Here is a 22085-nt window from a genome sequence, read left to right on the forward strand (position 1 = left end):
AAAATGGGGAGATCGAGTGGTCCAGAAGTTTCGATAACGAATTTTGGAGATTGCAAACGCGTGCACCGAGAATCTGTGCGATTCGTACGCGAATTCTCGTGGTTCGTTTTTGTTCCATTTCCAACGATTTGAAGAGGAAGCGTTTCATTCGCGAGCTTCCCGCGGGTGAAATCTTTCGCCTGGGCGAGAAGGCGAGAAATAGGTTCGATCCAGGAACAGAATTGTTCGACTCGATCCACGAGGAGACTTCATCGCGCTCCTCTGTCTGCTTCTCCGCGAAGAATTTCCAGTCTCATCGTGTGGGTATATACCCGAGGGAAAAATCTGCGTTTACCAGAAAATTCGTACGAAACGGTGCGCCTAGTTGCGGAGTATCTAGGCCAATGCACTCGAAATCTCTCGATACATGCTGCCAGGCTGCACCGAAAACGGCTGTATTATACCTGCTGAGCGGGAACAGAGGACCCGGGCAGCGGTGGAGAGGGTGGAAAAGGCGATAGAGAGGGAGTGTGAAACGGAGATAAAAAGGCAACGGGACGAGGGTGCGAAAGAGAGACGACGAAAAAGAGGCGAACGAGCGAATAGAGGGTCGTGAATAGAGCAAAAATGAGACGTAGAGATCAAGGGAGAAACGAGGAGGGATCGTCGGCGAGGTTGGCGGGAACAAGGGGCGAGAGGGTGGAATAGGATGGGAAGGGAAAAAGGAGACACGGTCGGAAAGAGAGTGGAGCAAAAAGGGATTCGGAGAGACAGCGGAAGAGGGCAGAACGAAGAGAAAACGAGCTTCGGGGGAGTGACGAATAGATAGACGAGCGAAGAAGTGGATACGGGGACAAAGAAGATACAGATACGGAGACAAAAAGGGTAGAATGGGAAAAAAAGAAAGAGGAGAGGAGGGAGGAAGGAATACGAGAAAGGGAGAAAGAGAAGATAGAACGGCGGTCGACAAAAAAATGCGAGTGGAGCAAAAAACGAGACAGATGGGACAAGGGAGTGGAAAAAAGAGCGAACGGGAGCGAGAAGGGAAGATTGGCCGCCCACGCTCGAGCATAGAGAGCAAGGAGTGTGCTTTGCTCGGTGCTTTTACTCGGGCGAAGCGCGATGTCGGCGAACCGTGTGTCCCAAAGTAGGTCAGGTCTCAATGGCGGTGCCGCAGAGCGGCCTGTGTCTACGTGCATGCGCACACTATCAGCCAATGCACATGCAGCCCGTCGGTGCAACGTGCTGCTGCGCTCTTCTATCTTTGAACTATGCGCGCCGAACCCTTTTTCCTGCTCCGCCGCGCTTCGTTTCTTCCACCACTTCCTCCACCCTCTTCTCTACCGCTACAGTCGAGCTCTGACGTTCGTTCTTCCTTCCCTTTTCCGGACCAGGCCCGACCTCCTCCTCCTCCCCCTACTCTTCCTCCTCCTCCTCCTCCTCCTCCTCCCTCTACTTTCGGTGATTTTCACCCGATCGCTGCTGGACGAATCCAGAGCCTCCTACCTCCCTATGAAAACGAACGTTTCCGGAGATGCTTGCTCCAGTTTCTTCTTTTTAGCTAGCTCGACCAGGTCACGGGATATTTGAATGTGTTTTCTGGCACGGAAGGGGTGGGTGGGACGAGGATCAGCCCGACAGTAGGCAATCCGTGAGTAGAGCTCTCGGTAGAAGAATTTCGAAGAAGGAAACAGGTAGGCACGATGCTTGTAGAAGTACGAGCAATCGGTAAACTTCGCCAGCCTCAGAAGCGAGAGTTAAGCTCGTGCTAGATTCGAATCGCGATCCAAGTGCCGACGAAACGTTGTACGACGTTCTATGACGCGTCACATGGTAATCGGAATCAATTGAAATTGACCGAGAGAAGCAAAATAGAAGAAGCATAGAGGAAACTGGCCTGACGGTTGCTACACGGAAATTGGCCTCTAGCCGAAGAATCGCTCGACTCTCTTTTAAACGACTTCCTTCAATGAAACGAAGAAGAAAGAAGGGGCCACGGGTAGGGATCGGGAGGATGGGAGGAACGCGCTAGCCGGAGGGTGTCGATGAGAAGCAGCAGCGGCTAGACCAGGTCATACCAATTTGTTTCATCAAGCAAAGTGTGTGTAATGCGTATGATGCAAGCGCGTGGAAGCCGGCCGGGACCGTGTCGTTCGCGCTTCAGGTTTGCACCTACGTGCTCGATATCTCGATTATCGAGCGTCCGAGTTCACCATGGGAATATGGGACATTCCGCAGCTGCGTACCTGCTGCGCTCTCTAGCTTCGAGGCTCTCAGGTCATCCGGGAGAGATTCTGCGTCTCTCGTTCGCCTCCTCTTCCCTCTTTTTCCCTCCCCTCTCCCCCATCTCTTCCTTCCGACACTTCGTTGGCGACCTCTCTTTTTTGTGTTAATTATTTCTATCCCCCGCGTTTATTTATACGTGTCACCGTTATCGAGCTCCGACATAAATTGCCGTGGAAATAATCGTCTGGCCGGAGATAGATCGCCGAAGGAAGAAGATCGAAAGCTACGGTATTTGCACGAGGTTTGGCTCGAATTTTGCCCACCCACGAAGTCTCCAGCGGTTTCCTATTGGTTGTTTTTATTCTCATGTGGTACTCGGCTGCCCGAGCTTTCGACGTCCTAGTTGAGCGGAGCTTTGAAACGCGAAGTAACGTCGCCTTGTGAAGTTTCAATACACAGTGTTCCATTGCCGTAGCTCGCTTTGAGCTTACAAACTACATTGAGGGACCGACGAAATTGGCCGAATAGCTCGTAGAAGGACACTTGAAGCTATTTTCCAATTAATAATCTAGGTGACAGTCGTTTCGATACTAAAATTAGGAGTGGAAGACGTCGCTCACGTGACGCTCAATTGAGCGCTTCGAGTTTCAAATCCGGTCGTGCCAATCTTCATAATCTTTCCACGCTAATAAACTTAACCATCTGATCATCGAATAGAAGTACGTGCTATTATAATTACGACCATGCCAAGCGTTTCATCGTCTCTTTTCATTTCGAAAAGATTTCTCAAAGTTCCAACCGAATCGAAGTTCGCATCTCTCGTTCTCCCGTGTCTGTTTCATTCAAGAGGATCGAATCATATTCGAAAATAGTCGGATCGAAAACGACGCGTTTTATGCATTACAGTCGCGCCACGTGTTAACGATCCGATGCAGTTTTACGCCTACGTCATCGGTGCTTACCATCGATTTAGAGAGTAGGTCACAGATGCGCACCTGCTGGATCTAAAAGTTGGTCGCATCTGGGCTCTAATTTCCATCTCGATCGTTGTAAACAACACGTGTAACGATGATACTTCGCGCTGGCACTTGGTATCCGATCACCAAGTTCGGCTACCCGAACGGATCTTCTCGCTTGCACTCGTCGTACGCACGAGTAACCACTCCGATCGAATCGATAAGATGCATAAATTATAATTGGCACTCAGTTAACGCCAGCATAAAGAGCTAAGACGGTAAGATTAATTGATCACGACAGATCACACGGTTCGCGAGGTATTTAATCCTTGAGTCGTGTTAAAACTCTGGGATTCTGGAAGAGACGCGGCAGGATGCGACAAAGGACGATCCTTGCTGGCCTGAGACGCGATCTATCAATTACTTTTACTTTTAAACCGGCTGAAAGGCGCCATGACACAGATCGACCGGCCCGTTCGAACGAAACGCCGCGTGTACACAGATCTCTCACACCTACGCCAACGTCAGCCTCGACATCTGAGACAAGCCGCAGCTGCGAACCTGTCGCACTGCAACTGCAACTCCACGACCGAGGTCATCCGGCCAGTTTCGCCTCTCTTTTTCTCTTTCTCTCCGGTGCATAGCTCCTGTCCCGGTTTTTTCACTTTCTTTCACTCTCGCCGCCGTTGTTACGGCCGCACCATCGCCACCACGATTCGGAATTTCACGCACTGTCGTTGCACGTGTTAATCGAGCGACACGGCTGCGTATTTTTATTACTATCCAAATAGACAAATCGAATCTCGGAGGTAGAAAAAGATACCGTTCAATTTTACGGTTATATCGGAGCAGACAGATTTGAAATTATTTATAAAACTTCTATTTTCTGTGATTCGATGTCACGAAGTTTCAGCGAAGAACAAGATAAGGAAGTTTGCTTGGCAGGTTCGTCGAGTTTCATCTCTTCTCTCCGCGACAAGCCGATCGACGGCTGATTTATTGGAGACAATTCTACTCGACGCACTCGACGTTGTTTTTCACAGAAATCTTCCGTGGGAAGAGATCTAAATTCGGTATCTTTAAATCTTTCTAAAATCGACGCAGCGTATCGCGCCATCTCGCAGTACGTGGAAAATACAAATTTTCAAGCTCGTGATCCAACATTAAATAACGGAAACACAGAGTGTATTCAGAAATCGATCGATCGCCGCCTCGCATGATCGCTTCCGAAGCGTCGATCGACCGTTCTATCGAGATTCAAGGCCTCTGATCTAGCGTGAACGCGATCAATGAAGTCCATTGGGATCGAGAAACATTCTTCATAGCGTTCGACTCGCGCTGATCGCGCACTCGGATAGCCCATAGATCGTTGCTGGATCGCTGGCGAAAAGAAGCGAATTCTTGACAAATCCTTCGAAAGGGTTGAAATCGCTTACCTCTGAGACATCCATTTTCCACGGATTCCGAGAATATTTCCGGACGGTAGTAACGAGCCAGCGAACGATTCATTTCGCGTACAGCCTTATGCGTGTAGCGAAGAATTCGCGGGGAATGAGATTTCCGCGAATTCATTAAGGGTACGTACCGCCGGTAGGCCTCGCACTGGCTGGTTACATAGATGCTGAACGCTTGAAATAAATGCGTGTATAAAACTTTGCAAGCAGGCAAACAGCTGCGCGCGTGCATCGGTGTGTTGTGGGTCGACTAGAGATGGGATCAAACCGCGCTCACGTTCATTCGCGTCTAATCTCGTCCGGATAAGTTCGCCTAATATTCCCATCTCTAACCCTTCACATTCTGAATCGTGCCACTCGTCGCTGATTTTTATGTCAGTATACAATATCTTTGTATCGTGTGGTTTTTATTCTTCCAGCTTAAAATACCGTAGTATCGAGGAAAAATTGTTAGGGAAATCTGAATGAAATACAGATAGAAAACAATGGAAGCGCTGATAGGTGCAAGGATGGGAAATGCCGATGAACTATATGGCTGTGACTCTTTAGGACATTGAATATTAAAAAAGGTATATTTGACCATTTTGAGTCAACAACTGTAAAACACTTGTACGTTGTAAGAGTACCGGAAACTGTGGTATAAGAAGGACGTCTTGGTGGAGAGAGTGGTCAATAGTCAATAGTTGTAGTTGGTTTTACGACTGAGTTGCGATTAGTTGCAGTTGCGAAGAAGGTGCGAGTAATTGCGGGTTACTTGTGAGTTGTTAATTGTCAGTTCTAATTATTGATAGGTATAGTTCACTGTTTAAATCTCTCTAAATAAATTTATATAATAAATAGAGATCACTATAATCCTGATCTCCATAATACGTACTTGGAAATTGTTCTAATAATATACGCATTCGTACATACTTAGTTCATAGCAGTATTTTTAATAAAAGTAAAGTTTCTTCGACAAAGAGTTAAGGAAAGGTAGCTGGATTAGTTTTCAAGATTCGTTGCCAGACCGATATTAGACTACAGTGATTTAGCTACGATCGTGTTACTTTTGTCGATAAGCATTTAATATTCGTTATGTATATTGAATAATGTTTAAGCGAATTGACCTTGCACAAGCGTTTCTGATAAATTCGCTATCGCTGTTTATCTATTCGATAGCTCCATTGTTATTTCGTTTCTGGTGACGATTAGGCTATCCAAATGCCGGAGAAATCGTGTCATCGGCTGCCGAATAATTCGTTATCACGCTATACAGCGATGAAACGTTATCGGCTGTGCATTGTTCACTCGCTTGATCCCATCTCTAGCGTCGGCACACCTGTGCACCGTGTTCACTTGACTCGCATAATCCGCCGGCTAGAACGTGTTCGCATCTAGCAAGCGGCTCGGTGTGTTCGACTAATCGTGGGAAGGGTATGAAGGGCAGAATAACGAAACGGCACAACTCCACTCGCACGCTGCATCGAGAGATCGAAGACTTTCCGTCCGCGTAGAAAAAATTCTCGGTACCTTGGCGCGTTATCAACGACTCGCCGTAACTCGATTACGCATCGGGATACGGGCAAAATTAATTATGGAAGAAGTACGTACGCGCGTATTATGGAAGATAGTCTCTTATCTCGTACGGACATGGCCTTTAAGTGTGTAGCTTTATACCGAGCAAAGCTTGAAATTCCTTCGACATGCTTGAAACGTAGAAAATGATCTTAAGAGAATTTCTAACGCCTGGACGGACAACTATAGAAACGTACGAAGTCGAACGCCAACTAATTATAAATCGTATATCCTCGTGATGAGATCGCGTATCGTATTTAGCCTATAGCCAAAGCGTGAAAGCCTCGAATCGATTCGTATCGCCTGGCACCGGTACCCCACGTGCAATAATCCAATCCTGCTTGCGTTTGTCGTGTCGTTCGACGTTGGAGAACCGCGAAGTCGGACACACGTGGCTTGCCACGCGAGTTGCAGACACTCGGGAAACGCGGACACCAGAAGTGGGAATCGGGTACCGATCGTCTGCTGATCTTTTCGCTTCTCTCGTTGACCGCGTACGCTGTCTACCGTCTAATGGAATAGCAATTCGTGTGTCGTAATCCTCGAGATTGATCGATGTAGTTAATATCGATACCTGATACGTACGAGTAGAAACACGCGGTCGAGTATTTTTGGAATTGTTGAATTCCCGAGACCTTTCGTTCCACTTGCAGTCGATGCGATCTGTGTTAGTTTCGATCTATCGCTTATTCGTGGAAATCACGTTGAACAAGTCGTATCGCGGATGGCAGGTTAGGCGGTTTCGAGTCGGCCTGCCATAATTCTATTCGGCAGGATGCACGTAAGCTCGCCACCGCTTGGCGATCAATTGCCCCACCGAGGGTGGATCGCGTGTGGTCAAGCTGTAAGTGGTTGTACCTGTACGCGAGGGAATTTTGATCTCTTAGATCGCGTTAACGTATTCGTATAGCCTTCCCAATGGTTTCCAGTGGGAAACGGGAATTTCCGAATAATAACCAGCTACGTGTGGTATCTCGATAATTTAATTTTCAATTTATATCGTACGCAAGAAGATAGAAGACTTTTCTCATTAAAATTCTTTCCTTCGTTAATTTTTCATTCGTTGGTGTAGAGGTGTAGTGGATGATACGTGCACCGGTCATTCGGCCTTGACGTAGTCAGGATACAAGCACGAGTTAGCGTGTTATTTGCCAAAAAAGATGCTACCGATAGCGTTGGGTATGATTGTCGGTAATTTGCGGCGAAGGGCCACCGTGGTCGTGAATACACGTCTATTATTACATCGCGCTGTGTCCACCATAATGCGCTGCAGCTCCATGTTACTGTCTATGTATGTCCGCTATAATACGCTGCACTTTGGTCATGCTAGTATGTCATTTGTACCGGATACCAAGCTCTTCTACCTCTTCTACCACCGATCGCTCGGTTTCCTTCATTAGGAATTTTCAATCCGTCGGCCTTGAAGAACTCTCGAGTTACTTGGAGTTTCTACGAACGTGAAATATAACGGGACATTGGATTTAGGTATAACCTAGACAAGTTAAATCTATTTAAGACTTAAGCTAGCGGTAACTTTGATCTAACTAGGTCTAATCCGGCTTGAACTTAAATTAAACGTGATCGATACACGGTAGCCCAGACCTAGTTCGAACTTGATCCTACGTGCACTTTGCGTGGATGTAGCACTCGACAGGTATATCTACGTGGCCTTCGCCATCGTAAAAGTTCCTCCACTTGGTTTTTTCACTTGGAATAACGTTCGAACGGATTGGAAACAGGTAGAGCTCGTCCTTACGCGTTTTATCCTGTTATTTTGTAGAAGGGAATTCTGCATTTTACTACACGATCGAATCGTCGTTCAGGTCCTTTTGGGCCGAGTGTTACGGTAGGCGTGGTTTTATGGAGGTAGTTCGTAAAGATTGGATTACGTCTCGTTGCAGCGATTAAGTGGTTAATCGAGTCTGATGTCATTTCAGGAACGATGTTTATTGTGGTTCGTAATTGGGGTTGATTTCAGTGGGCTGGATTTTTGTTAGATAATTAAATACAACTTGGTTCGAGTAATTTCGCGTAATAAAGTTTTACAATATCTTCGAATAATGTATGTTTATACGCATTTGAAATTGCAAGAGTTCGTAAATTCTTCTCGCATATACGAGAACAGTTCCGTAAACTTGGCACAAAATCGTTCCAGAAACCTATATACGTGGTGTAAATTACTTAACCGTCTCTTGTACCCAACGTATCTTAGTTCGCACGTTATACCTCTCCGCGGAAATTACCCAACTCGTATACGATTCCTCGACAATCAACAAGACAGATCCCGGTTCGATACCTTTCATCCACGATCGTTTGGCTGAACTCGTTTCGCGAGAAACAAAAAGAAACAAGATGATCAACTATACAACGAGAGAGAGAGAGAAAAAATACGAAGATGGAATATGAGTCATGGAGGACTTCCTCGATCGTCGCGATATCGAATCGAACATAGTCGTTTTCGTAAGTTTCTCGCAATTTCGATGGACTTTCCCGTTTCTATACACGACTCGCGTATCCTGCGGCTCGTCTCACGAGCATCGCCGCTACAATGTTAACGAGATCCCAGAGAGTAGCTAATGTAAAAGGCCGCGTAAAAAGCGAACCTTTTGAGCCTTTATTACCCGTAATTTCCGTGGAAGTTTATTGCTGGTCCGAATACCGACTGTTATTAATACAGCGACGTTTATCTATCATTACGAGCCGTATCGGACTGGACTATTAATGGCCGCGAGAGATAGTATAAATTTTCGAGAATCGACGATCGAAATACACTCCGTGTGTTGCAACCGGTGTCGGACGATTTCTCGAGGTGTGCGCACCACCGTTGATCGATGGTTCGAACGAAAAAATACAGGCTGCTACAGCTCGGAAGCGGCATTTATCATGCGTCGAATTACGGGAACGAGCGGCAGCGGGGAAAAAAGAAATCGGTAAGATAGAGAAAGAGAAGGCAAGGACGAGTTTGACTTTCGTTGGCCGTGCACCGAGTCTCGTTCGGTGCTCTAATGACATGATTTTCATGTTCTAGTTTCCATTAAACTCTTGCTTTCTTTTGGGACGTCGCGTCGCGGTCGAGATATCGAACGAGCTCATCTTTCACTTTTATTTTCGTTCGATTCACTCTACTGGCCTGCGGCTTCTTTCATTAAATTTTTGTTGTCCGTGCTGCCCTGTGGCAAACGGTGGAAATTGAACTTTCGGCTTAAGCTTCGTTTTTCCCCTCGCGTACCTACCTGTTCCCGGTTCCGTTTCAATTTTAATTAATGACAGGGGTTAGCTGTTCTCCTCTGTTCTCGTCGCGACCATTCCATTATGATTCTATAATCGGCTCGAATAATTCAATACAGGAATTCAATACAGATTCAATTTCGCGACTCCCGTGTACACCGCGAATGATCGTCCTCGATTCGCTTACGATATATGTTTTGCCATTGATTTACGACTTATAATTTCACAGGGGAAAAAACATCGGAGAATAGGAGATTTTCACTTGGAAAATTGGCTCTGGTTCGTCGCTCGATAAATACACACGCCCGATCTCTATTTTTGCCGTGTCGTTTATTGCTTTCCAGAACGGGGTCGAGATCGGCATTCCCCCCTATTGTTCCCAGCCATGGAAATTACTTTCGCTGCTTTCGATTTTCACGACGACGGCTGTGATTTAACGGAGACAACTTCACCAGAACACGACTTTCATCCTCGCTTGATTACGGTCCCGTCTTCCACGCGTTGCACGATTATTTCAACTTCAATTAGAATTATAGCCATCCTGGATGATTGTTTGAGAAAGGGGAATCGACGTCCGTGTAATTCTACCTTTCGCTTGTGAGTCCGCTGATTTAATTGTTCTCACTCGTTTCTTGCATATGCAATTAGCTTTCGCATCGGGCTTCTCCTTCGTTCTACGTTGTTTTTTGAGTAAAGATAAAGAGACATGGAAAACCGAAGGTTGTATCTTAAACATTGTATCTTAAAAAAAAAAAAAAAGGAAAAAGGAATGAATTAAGAAAGTTACGGTTATAGGAATAGTAAAGGACGATGGATGGCTTGGAAGAAGAAATGAAATTATTCTTGGACGTATTTAATTATCTGCCAATGGAAATATGTACATAGTCCAGATAGCAGAAGGAAAGACAAGAATATCGATGCACGAATTAGGGATCGATCGCGAGTATACGAAACTGGCAAAACATGAAAATCGTCTCTCACTCGTCCTGTCCAGTTTTTAGCGGCGTTTATTATTTATTGTTCCGCAGAAGTGGCTGGAATTATTCTTGAGCGTTCTAGCACGCCGCTCCACGTGCATGTGAACGTATCACCGTAAACCAGATTCAAGATCAGGTTCAGCAAGTTTGCTGGGAACATCAAAGTAGAATATAAATCTCGCTGCTTTCCACTTACTTTCTTGGGGGCATTTGCAAAGATTTGCGACATGCGTTCACCGCGATCGAGCTGTCGATCGAAAGTGAATCGCGTGAGAAATCGGAATCTATTCGATGGCTTCGTCGACGTTTTTCGTATAATTTTCTTTACTCACGGTGGATTAAACGGCATAATTAAAAAGTAGTTTCTCCAATTGCAAACTTCTGCTCCATATAACGTCCCGATTCTAGCCGGGAATTAGAAATGTTATTGCATCAACGCGGATCGTTATCGGTGTTGCCTCGAAAGTATTTCCACACAAAAACCAGGCGATTAAGCATTTTTCTATGACGAAACGTTTCTAGACATTCTCGAAGCGATTAAGAACCTACGATCGATTAGGATAGCTTTGTACACACGCGTCGAGCATGGTAAAAAGCTGTTTCGAAAATTGACGGGCAATTGACCGTGAAATGTTGGTAAAAAACGTGCCATGGATACAGGACACGCGTTGTCTGGACAAAGGCCGACTCGACGATTCGACGCGGAAGGATCCCTTACACGATCGACGTTCCTTCCTTCGATTTCGTCCTGTCAGACCTTCGTATGGTTCTTCGCAAGCTGTTTTACGCTGCAAGTCGATCGCTTCTGACTACGATGCGCAAACGTGTTACGATGAAGACTGTTTTGCACACTCTAAAGCACTTTGATGGACGTTCGAGGGCCACCCGAGAGAAATTGCTTTCTTCGTTTCGCGCGTAGCATACAAAGACGAACGAGTCGTTCGATATTCTTATTATTAATTTCCTTTCACGGGTGAAAGGTTGTAGATACAAAGAATTATGCGAGAAACACATGGAACAGGAAGAGACGATTTTTTCGACGACCGTGAAACATTGGCTCTCTGATGTCTGGACGCTCGAATGGCAGATTTCGTTTCTTTTTTTTCTTTTTTCTTTTTTTTTTCTCTCGTCCAATCACGTGCTTGGCCTTCCGAGTCGGCAGTTTCTTTTGGGTCGCTCTGTACGACAACGTGCACGCTGGCATTGAGTTGTAGTCGTAGTAGAATAGAGCAACTAACCAACTAACCACGAGACGTCAGTAGGACAGTGAAAGGCGACCTAGACCAAGTCTCTCCGGCGCAACGCTGCTGGAACTTGACGAGGAACGCCGCTGTTTTCGTACACGTACGTACCGTCACGGTGTCCAGGTGTTCGCGTATCGCATCTTCGCAGGCGAGCTAATCTTTCCAACCGACGAAATCGAAATAAGTCGCGACTATTACCAGCCCTATAAGTAGGACTCTCCGTAATCTTTCGTAGAAAATGAAGTGGTCTCGCGGATTAAACATTTTCTCGATCGAGGATATATCTGAGAGCGTATCGAATAGTCAAGATTGAATTTCTCATGGAAAATATTAATCTTTCGAAAACGATTAAATATCGGGAATAATTTTCACGAACGAGTAGAGTATCGTTACGCGTAATTCGTTACTCGTGATTAATTAAAACGGAAAAATACTTGCGTATCGATCGGTACCGATAGATCCATAATCCGATAATAAGAATAACAGCTGTCAGGTTTTATCTCAGTGAAGCACGCACGTGGGCTCTTACCAAGAACTTTTACGAGATATTTGAGTCCCCGTGCAAGCCTACGACAGCATACCACAGCAATTTATTACCGGAAATTTCTTTTCTCGTTGCATCATGCTCGGTGCCACCTAGAAAACCTATGAAACCCCCAATGAAATCACAATACAAGCGGAATTTCTAATTAACCGCGCTAGTAGAAACCGTACCGAATTTTCTCGGTTTCAGATCCTCTGGAATTTTGCAACGAACCTCGCAACTCGTTCTAATCCGCTTACTTTTCCCAAACGGTCAACTTTTCACGAACCATCGAAAACCAATTAGCCATGGATCGTAGAAACAACGGTTATAAATTTCAAGTGTCTTCTCTCTGTGCCAGTGGCAACAAGTTATACCTACCTCGTGATAAATCTCCCGCGGGTAAAGTCAAAACAAGCGGCCGAATAGCCGTGCTAAAAAATTATCCTCGTTTTATCGACGATAAACGAACCGTTTCGTTCAAAATAACGTCGCGAAAGGAAGGAAGGTTCCCGTGCAGACGAGGAAACTTCTAACCGTTCTACGCGAGATGTAGAATCAGCCAGAGAATATGAGAAAACTGGCAGAGCACGTGATAAATATTCATAAGCCGATCCATCGGGAAACAGCGTCGTTTGGAAAATGATTAAAACGATAGATTTCGAGGTAGGTGATTCATCGACGTTCTGCGCACCAGGAGGATACAATCGGCCATTGCCGCGAAGATTTTCACTTGGGTAGCCAGTGTTGTCCGAAAAGGATTTACGATCGGCAAAAAGGCAACTGCCGCGGCAGTTTCGCCATCGAGAACGCGGCACGAGAGAGTCGAGACACTCTTCTCCCGGGGCCCTTTCGATTTCGTTCCGATTGCAGCCGAGGATGTGTGTCGACATTGCCCTCCTTAACCGGCGAAAGTTCCACCGGCTAATTGAACTTCTTAATCTTCGACCGGTTCCCGCTCCTCGTCTACCGTCGTGTTCGGATCGCGCTGCTCGCGCGGAATTTCGGTTGACCAACTCGACGCTGCCAGGCGTGATTAGCGCTTATAAATCGGTTATTCCGGCCGGTCGAATAATAGTGACGTTAAAAACGCTGTTTCTCGATCGAGATTTTGTTTCTTTCGAGAGAAGATAGGATTGAAAGTTGGAGCGAAGAACGCGTTAATAACGAAGTAACATCTTTCGAATGTCTGGGTTTCTTTTATTTCGCTCGTAACGTATAGCACAGTTCAAAGTTTAAGGCAAGAGAATTAACGACGCAGGATTTTAGAAGGAGATTAGATAGCCTATCCAATACTAGCGAGCAGCTGTACGACGGTCTCGGTTCCCGGAACACGTTATCGTGACCAGAAACAAATCCATCTGAAAACAAACGTTAACGACAATAATTAAAGATTTTTTTATTCTTTGGAACACGCTTGGTTCGCAAAAGAAACGTGATTTATCGTTGGACAACTTCCTGGATGAGATTAGACGTCAAGGTTACTCTTCGGCAACAGAAGAACCACGTGTTAAAGACAAGCGTTGAATTCAATCAAAGTCACGCGTGCTATAGAAATTGTTCTCCTGTTGGCGGAAACGTTGAAATTCCTTTCGAAAGGAGCGTTGATCGAATAGATAGATTTGCCGAAGGTTGTACCCTCGACACGTGTGGAATACACAGGGGGCTACATTGGCAGCGTGCGACGTTTGAACATTAACGGGTCAATGGCGCGGCGAAACGACGTTGTGCCGTAAACACATTCGTATTCTTGGACAGTGTTTCGGAGGTCGGTTACCGTGCGCGGCCAATTAACGTTGAAATAAAATCCGCTCGTGCGCCATTCCTCGCGTTTTATTATCATGCGCGAGCCCATTCGACAGGAAGTTTCTTGGCTGGACGGCTCTTGAATCATTTCGCCCGCTAACGAAATCGTTGCCCGATCCCCTGGTGAAATCTTCTTCCTTTCTTCGTCCACGTATATTGATACGCGTTCTCGATACAAACGTTATTCTGGCACAAAGAGGCGCAAAAGTAACGCAAGCTTAACCAATTAGAGGCAAACGTTGCGCGAAAGTAACATTCCACTCGCTACTTGTTTTTAATTAATTTATAATTATTACACTCTGTTCTTAACACCGCGGCGATATTTCGACGCTATTTTTCTCAGTTTAGTTTTCTACAGTTTTATGAGATTTATGGAAAGAAATTGAAGTATTTGAAATATCGTGCCAAACCACTGTTTAATTCTTAACGAGTAAGTCGACGATAGGTGAAAAAGAAATTCTTAGAAATGATGAAAGTATTTTACGGTGTGTAGTTCGCGATGTTTCGTAATGTTAGTTTTTCAAGAAATATTTTACTCGAATCTCTTTCATTTTGTTACCTTTATACTGTTTCGTATTTAGCGGCGTCGTTGGTAGCTTTAAGAAATTGCGTAAATCGAAAGAGCAGGGTGGACAAATCGGGAAACAGTGGTTTTTGACCACCCGTTGTGTAGGTGGATGTCTGTTATAGCCCGCAGACTCCTACTCGCTGTCAGCGAAAACCGCATCGGTGGGATAGTCGGTGCAATGGAACGCGAGGGAAATGAGAAAAGTCGGGCACCGATGAAAGTGAGAGGATACCGGCTACAGGCTGTTCCAGTTAGCCTGTTTCCTACCCGTCAGTCACACGGAGAAAGGATTTCTATCGCGTACTCTTGTCCCTTTTATTTGCAACCAAATCCTATGCATACGGGATCGCGTGTCTGACGATTACTTTCTAAAGAATCGCGAGAGAACTGTTGCACTGTTTCGTAGAAAGTCTACGGGAGAATTTTCGTGAGAATTATCAGCACCTTTTTTCATCTGGGATAATTTTCTTCATAGACCCTTTAAGACCTTTAAGAGGAGCAAAAGTCCGTGCCGGAGATGGCACGAAATTTCATTCACCGTGGAACAAAGCCAATCGCGATTTCGCAGAAACGCGGTGGATAACTGGAGAGACCGCCGTTATAAATAATGTCATGACGCACATAAGTTAGACATACAAAAATACGAAGTGTATCTTGAAAGCGTTTCGAACGGATGATAAATCACAACCGTGAGTTTGACGATTTATTCCTGGACACCTCTCAGCTGATGTTTTTCCCTGGGCGACGATCATCGGTAGAAATCGTCGTGCTAGCGTACCGAGTATCGCGAACAAATATCGATGACGTTTATGCAACCGCGTAACTGGACATTTAAAAACTGCCAGCATAGACACAGTCACCGAGACGCTCTACAGATAAAAGTCTTATTCCGCGAATGCTGAACGATCGTGTCGTCAGCTTATACTAAACTTTATTTATTTATTTCATTCTATCGTTATCACATCGTTATGACGTTCTATCGTTGTCGGTATCGCGGTCTGTTCGTTGTCATCGTCGAAAACGCTCGAATATTCGGATCTAAGCTGATGAAGAATGCTTTTCTGTGATTGCAGGTTGACCGTTCGAATGAAAGTCGTTTGAACGGTCGTGAGAGTCCTCCCACGAGGAAGAATCCCGGCTAGAGGGTGCGAACGGGTGCTAGGACAGGGTAGAAAGACGGAAGAGAAGAGGACAGGAACGAAACGTCGATTGATCGCCGTATGATATAATGGCAGGCGAGGATACTCAGATCCTGGCGAATGGGAACGTCGAAGCGCTGACGATAATTCCACCGAAAATGGCGAATGGCAATGGACTGATTTGCGGGAAGCAGCACAACAACAACGGCTCGATACCAAACGGGAAGTTACACGAAATCGGTGCAGCTGAAAACGGAAAGTTGATAATGTCTGACGAGAAATCGAGCAGTCTTCACACGGAGTTCGACGATGCGGACGTGTCTTGCGGCTGGGGCCCGTGCAGGCCACACTGGCTTCAGTATTTCGCCACGAAGCAGGCCTTCCTGGTCACCTTCTGCATCACCTGGGTTGGTTTGGGTTAGGTTTGGGTTAGCTTCTGGGTTGGATTTTCGATTCAATGGAATTCAAGTATTCTTAATGATTTTTTTTCACTCCTTCGTTCTAAATTGTTTTTTCTGATTTGAATTTTCCTTGAAAATTGCGAAGATTAAATCTTGCGAATTAGACGATTAGCGACATTTCGACCCTGCTGCGTTCTTCGCATCGTTCTCGACTTTAATCATAGTTTTTCGTCGTTTAAATATTTTTTATTTTTTAACTCGGGCGAATATAGAAAACGATCTTTGTCAAGATACACGATCCTTCGTTTTAGTTTCACGCTAGCCTTTGTCAAATCGTTAAAGATGTTTTCGTTCGTCGAAACGAGAGCAAACTTGAGCAATATAAAAATTCGAAGAACGCGGCAGAGTTAAAGATTCTTATCGCTTTAAAGTCAAATTGCGCGTGGATTTACAGGTCCTCCAGGGAATGTACTACACGTACTTCGTCTCGGTGATCACGACGATCGAGAAGCTGTTCCAGATTCAGTCAAAGACCACCGGTATTATAATGTCAGCGACGGAGATCGGCCAGATCGGTTCCTCTCTCCTGCTTACGTACTACGGGGGCCAAGGTCACCGGCCTAAGTGGATCGCTTGGGGCATGATCCTGTTCGCAGTGAGCTCGTTCACCTGCTCGATGCCCCATTTCATCTTCGGTGAACAGCTGATCCATCAGAACGAGATGTTTTTCAGCGGTTTCGAGGGTGGCGACCCAAACAACACCCATCCTATTCCCGCGAATCTTTGCAAACTGCAAGAACGATCAGAGAATGCTACGCTGGATAGGTGAATAGAATCCCTTCTCTTTAATCTCTCACACGGCTGTTGTCGCGTTTCTTAGCACTTAATACTTTATTTCTTAACGCTTAATAAATAGTTGCTCTAGATTTTATTCGCGCAAATTTATTCCTTTACTACGTATTTTTTTACATATTTTTTTTTTTTACATGTTTAGTACATATTTTTAAAACCGTCGATATTATTGGAACGACAAGCACGTTCTTGAAATTATGCAATTTCCGTCCGACCCATTTCTCCTTACCTGCCTTCATTCCAACCGTAATCGATCGTACCTTTTTTTAAATGGGTTAGGTCCCGTGCCTATCCCCTTGCTCTTCGCGTTTATAAATAAAAGGAACAATCAACAGGCCACGTTACCACGCCGTAAACGTTCGAACAATCGAATAGATTAGATGCTCTGCAAACCGTACGGTATTATTGACAATTCCTTTTTTCTTTTCTTTCTCTCTCATAGTTGGATCTCGTCCACGACGCCGGCTCAAATGAATACGATGAATTACTGCAAGGGTGACTCGTTGACGGAGCAGAGGATACAAAGTAAAATAACTACAGTGGTCCTGGCTATATTTTTTGTCTCCTTGTTGGGCGTTGGAATGGGTCAGACGGCAGTCTACACCCTTGGTATTCCTTATATCGACGACAATGTAGCCAGCAGAGAAAGCCCACTCTATTTCGGTAAGAATACAATCGCGTATGAATACAGTCGTATCGCGATCCTATTATATTTCGAAGAAAAGAGTGGAAACAGTACGTGCTTCGAGTTCTGTCGGAAAGCAAACTGTTCTCGTTACGAAGCTTCGTCTTGGCGAGACTCCAGAATCATCGAATACGTACAACTTTGGTTTTGATCATCTCGGTCCATTGTCGTGTTATCATCGGAGTTTCAACGTTGTCGAGAATTTGCATACTCATGGAACGCGGCGTCGATGCATTTTGTTACAGCGATTACGATCGGAGTGAGGATCCTCGGACCAGCCCTAGGCTTCATTCTAGGCTCATTGTGCACGATGATTTACGCGGATTTGTCGGCGAATCCGCAAATCACGCCGACGGATCCAAGATGGGTGGGAGCATGGTGGCTTGGTAAATTGAAATTTCTTATGTACTTCCTTACAATCTCGTCTCCTCGGAAACACCAATCTTCCAAGCTTTTGTTTTATGATTAATCGTTTCCGTTGATTTTCATATCGTCGAATCCTTCTCCTCCATCCCGGTATCGTTGCCTAAGCTTTGCAAAATTTACGAAACGTCATAAGAAAAACAAAGTCGAAGAAAACGCGCGCAATTGTCTGTTTCAGGTTTGGTGCTAATATCCGCCATGCTGATGCTGGTCAGTATAGGAATGTTCGCATTCCCGACGCGACTGCCCGCGAGCAGAACACCGCCGAAACGGGCGGATGCGAAAAAGCCTAGTCTCCGAGGTAAGCCCTGATTTATCGTGGCGATGCGAACTGTTCGTCAGCGAGAGGCCGATGTTTAAGCCGCGACCATCGGATCAGAACGGTTTAATTTGATTTTATGACTTCCCGTAAGCCATTCCGCGACCGTTCTCTCCCCGTGTTTGGTAGCCGCCCCACGAAATGGGGAAGATTCGACGAGAAAGATAAAAGTATCGTCGGTCGTCCCGAAACCTCGTATTAATCGTAGTCCAGCCGCGTATGTGTATATCCGGTCGTGCTGGGTTGATTCCGTTCGCGACTATGCAACGAATGGCCCCCTTGTGTCTCGCAGACATGGCTGTCGCTATAATTTTAAATTACTCGATACTTTACTGCCATAATATGCGTTCACTGGCGAGCAGCGATAAGAAATTACAAAATAAGACATTTATGGTTATCTACGAACCAACAGAAAATTTCCCATTGAAATAATTAAATGTCACGCAGACCTATTTTACATACGCGTTGATTTCGTTATTGTTTACGATGTTGATTTGCTTATTTAGGTTTCGTGAATTGTTTGTTTACGTTTTCGGATTGTGTATTTAGGTTCGTACTCGGGAAACAAATAGCCGATTGTTATGTTACCAACACGTGATACACGAATCACGAAAAGGGGTTAATAAGCGATGATCTTTGGTCCAATACGAACATTTCTACGTCCGGATGTTTTGGCAAGACGACGAAACAATGAGGGCATTATGTATTCGGTGAACGTTTATCGGAACGAAAGGACGGGCCAATAAGATGATCTTTGAAGCGTGAACCTGGCAGTCAAGGTCAGTGGCGAATTTAGGTTCAGAACCGGCGTGTCTGCTCGTTCGATCGTGAGCACGCAGGCTAACGCTTTCTGAAACACGGGCGAGCCCTTTTCTAGGAACCCTTTGCGCTGGGACAGAGCGGGGCCGACCCTTCGTGCGTTTATTCTTGGTCCGCTTCGTTGGAACTTTCGATCGAAGGCCGCGTAACATCTGTTCGACGAAAGCCACGAGAATGATAGAAAGGCGTTCGATCAGGCGGAATGAAAGAGTTTAATTTCTTTAATGAAAAATATGTTTAAACGCAGAGGAGAATTATAAATTCCAGTAACGCGACCATCAACTTCTCCGTACCTTTTTTTTTTTTATCCTTGACCGACAGTGTTTCGGAATGTTGTTCCTGAAAGAGGCAGCTGCTCAAAATGCAGCACGAATCGCATCGATAATGAGACATGTACGTTCCAGTGCAGCACGTGCATTTCTCTGCTGCATTTCATCGTACACGTTATTTAAAAATAACTCTGACCACCGACTTTGAGCCTATTTGCGCTTAATTTCATCGTTAGCATATCGGACGTTGCAAGTGGACTCGTTCGATCAACAAGAAATATTCAAACTCGACGCTTCGATCTTACATATATACGTACAACGATTAATCACGAAGAGAAACGCAGTGGCGAAACGTTATCTCGATGAAAACTCAGTTCCGAAAGAATCGGAGACCAGTTGGTTCGGTCGCTTGGACGGCGATAGCGAAGCAAATTGCTCGTGTTTTCGAAGGAACGCCGTTCGACCAAAAACTGAGCCGCGCATCCGGTCAGCAAGAGAATAATTTGCTTGCGGGGTCGTGGTTCACGCGAGATGGAGAGATTTAAAAGAGAAGAGGAGAGTGAAAAGACTTGCTGTGTGTGTCGCTTGGCGCATTTCTGGTGCGTTACGTCGCGCGTGTTATGTCGGCCAAGGTGCACGAGACAGCTGAGATAAGTTCTCTTCCCGGCGAGGAACGGATCCACGCGGCCTGAGGAGAACAGGGCCGTATATGCACGCAGAAATGCACGCGCGCGCGTGCCTACCGAGCGCTATGCACGACGCATGACCGTGAACTTGCCCCACCTAGTGCACCAGTCGGTCAGTCATCATTATTAACGCACACACGGGTCCGCCGCGTTCACACACACGCACGACCGCCGATCCTTTACTCCTACGTACACATGGCACACCGGAGAGACGAGAAATCCGAAGACGTTTCGGGCCTTTCGACTCCTTTTTGCCGGGAATTTCCAGAAACGATCTGCTTGCGTATCGACCGACCTCCCATCGAACGCTTTTTATCCGAACTGTATGCGTAACTTTGATTTCGAACAGGTTACACGGATACCGTAGATAGAAGTGGCTATTTTGAATTCTAAAGCGATTTTCGGTGGTTCGATGCGAGCAGGAAAATTTCCAAGAGGAAGTTGCAAACGGAGTATACAAGAAGCAGGTTGGAAAAAAGCTGGAATGTCGTGGAGTGTAGAGTTACGATGACGAGCTACGGTTCCAGCAGGAACTTCCGTACGTGGCACTGTCGTGAAGTAGATCGTGCAATGCCAGAAGATCGCCTCGGAGGACAGGTCGCCGTTGAATCAACAACACGCACGCGATTCGCGTATTACTCGATTCGTTAGCGTCCGTTTGAAGACTTTATTCGAAATTTTCCTCTGGAATACCATCTCTCCGAACTTTGCTTCAAACGATGATTAACCGACGTCTTTAAAGATTTGCTTGGTCGATTCCTAGTTACGTATCGTTATTATAAACGATGGAGATCCCTTTGTTTCCAAGTTATCAGTCTTTTCGCCTTTCTGTCTCCTGCGTTTGAGGAGCCGTACAGTGGTTTCAGTGACTTTTCGCGATAGGCCACCCTGTATGTGCCTGTTGCAGGGTTGTCGCGATAATACACGGAGCGCAATGTTAGTCACGTTTGTCTACTCATGGTCTGCAGGACTTCTCTATGCGGGGTTGCCACGACTCTAGCCTGGCCTTCCTGGAAGCCTAGAGCAGTCCTAGGCATCCTTAATGTCAGTTTCCACCTAGGGTTTCTCGAACGGAAACCTCGCACGAAGGCGGACGCCTCATCGTGCATCGTTCTCTCCGCTTCTTTTTCCACTCCCATCCTTTCCCCCATCCGTTCCATGCAGGAATTCGCGTTTTTTACGATTGCTCGAAAATCGATGTTTCATCCGATCGTGCCACGTCGCTTCTTGTTTAGCGTTCTCCTTCGGACCTTTTTTACCCACTTTTTACTTCTCGTAATTGCGTCAATCGTTGATCGTGTCATTCTTCCACCGATGTTTCAGATCGACGACTAAAAAAAGCAGTCGTTGAAACCGTCGAAAGAACTTTAATTCGAAAGTTTTAGGTCTCCGTGCGAGTAAGCAAACGTTCTCGTTTACTTCGTAACATTTGCATCGATAACATTTACGAGATGAACGAGGTTAAACTCGATAATGCGAGTTATTTTAACGAAGGTGCAAGCTCGTTTACGAAGACTGGTCTTGTTCGATTGACGGTATACGTCCTATTATCAGTTACAAAATAAGAAACTCGTCTGTTTGAGGCTGATACGTCAAGGGAAGACAAGTGTGTGGAGGAAAAAAGATAGGAGTAAAATAGTCCGCCGTTCTTATCGGGATCTTTCAAAAGATCCTGCGTGTCTCGCGAAATCTTTATCGCTCCCTGTAGCTGCAGACCGTTTCTCGTTTTTCCCGTGTCGATGAAAGCATCGGCGTTGCGCTTTCTTTTTCTCATCTGTTTCTCGTTTTTCGAGCTTCGGGCGGTTGCAGGCCGCTCTCTTCCCCTGCGTGCGTGCTCCCACTTGCGCTCGTGTTGCTTCGTCGGGTTCCCTCGAAAATAGAACGAAGGAAAACTCGATCGACGTCTAATTAGCTGGTGGTTCGTAATTGAGTTTATAAATATCGGAAAATATCGGTGGCCGTGTTCGATTCTCTCGT

At 45.7% G+C, this 22085-nt stretch overlaps 1 protein-coding gene across 4 annotated transcripts in view; it reads left to right on the plus strand.

The window, feature by feature from the left end:
• The window catches only part of LOC126920604 (solute carrier organic anion transporter family member 74D), an 85357-nt gene that overhangs the window by 52736 nt on the left and 10536 nt on the right, over nt 1–22085 (plus strand). For 3 of the 4 annotated variants that reach the window (XM_050731236.1, XM_050731238.1, XM_050731239.1), the window contains 5 exons: nt 15589–16061; nt 16510–16880; nt 17350–17570; nt 17838–17978; nt 18194–18316. In XM_050731236.1, the coding sequence (XP_050587193.1) occupies nt 15744–16061; nt 16510–16880; nt 17350–17570; nt 17838–17978; nt 18194–18316 (1174 nt within the window). In that variant the 5' untranslated portion in view covers nt 15589–15743. Of the gene's footprint in view, nt 1–1615; nt 2051–15588; nt 16062–16509; nt 16881–17349; nt 17571–17837; nt 17979–18193; nt 18317–22085 lie in introns of those variants that run through there. The other variant, XM_050731237.1, reaches the window with a different exon arrangement.

Source organism: Bombus affinis, chromosome 9 (genome assembly GCF_024516045.1).
Source record: "Bombus affinis isolate iyBomAffi1 chromosome 9, iyBomAffi1.2, whole genome shotgun sequence".
NCBI classification, from domain to species: Eukaryota; Metazoa; Arthropoda; class Insecta; order Hymenoptera; family Apidae; genus Bombus; species Bombus affinis.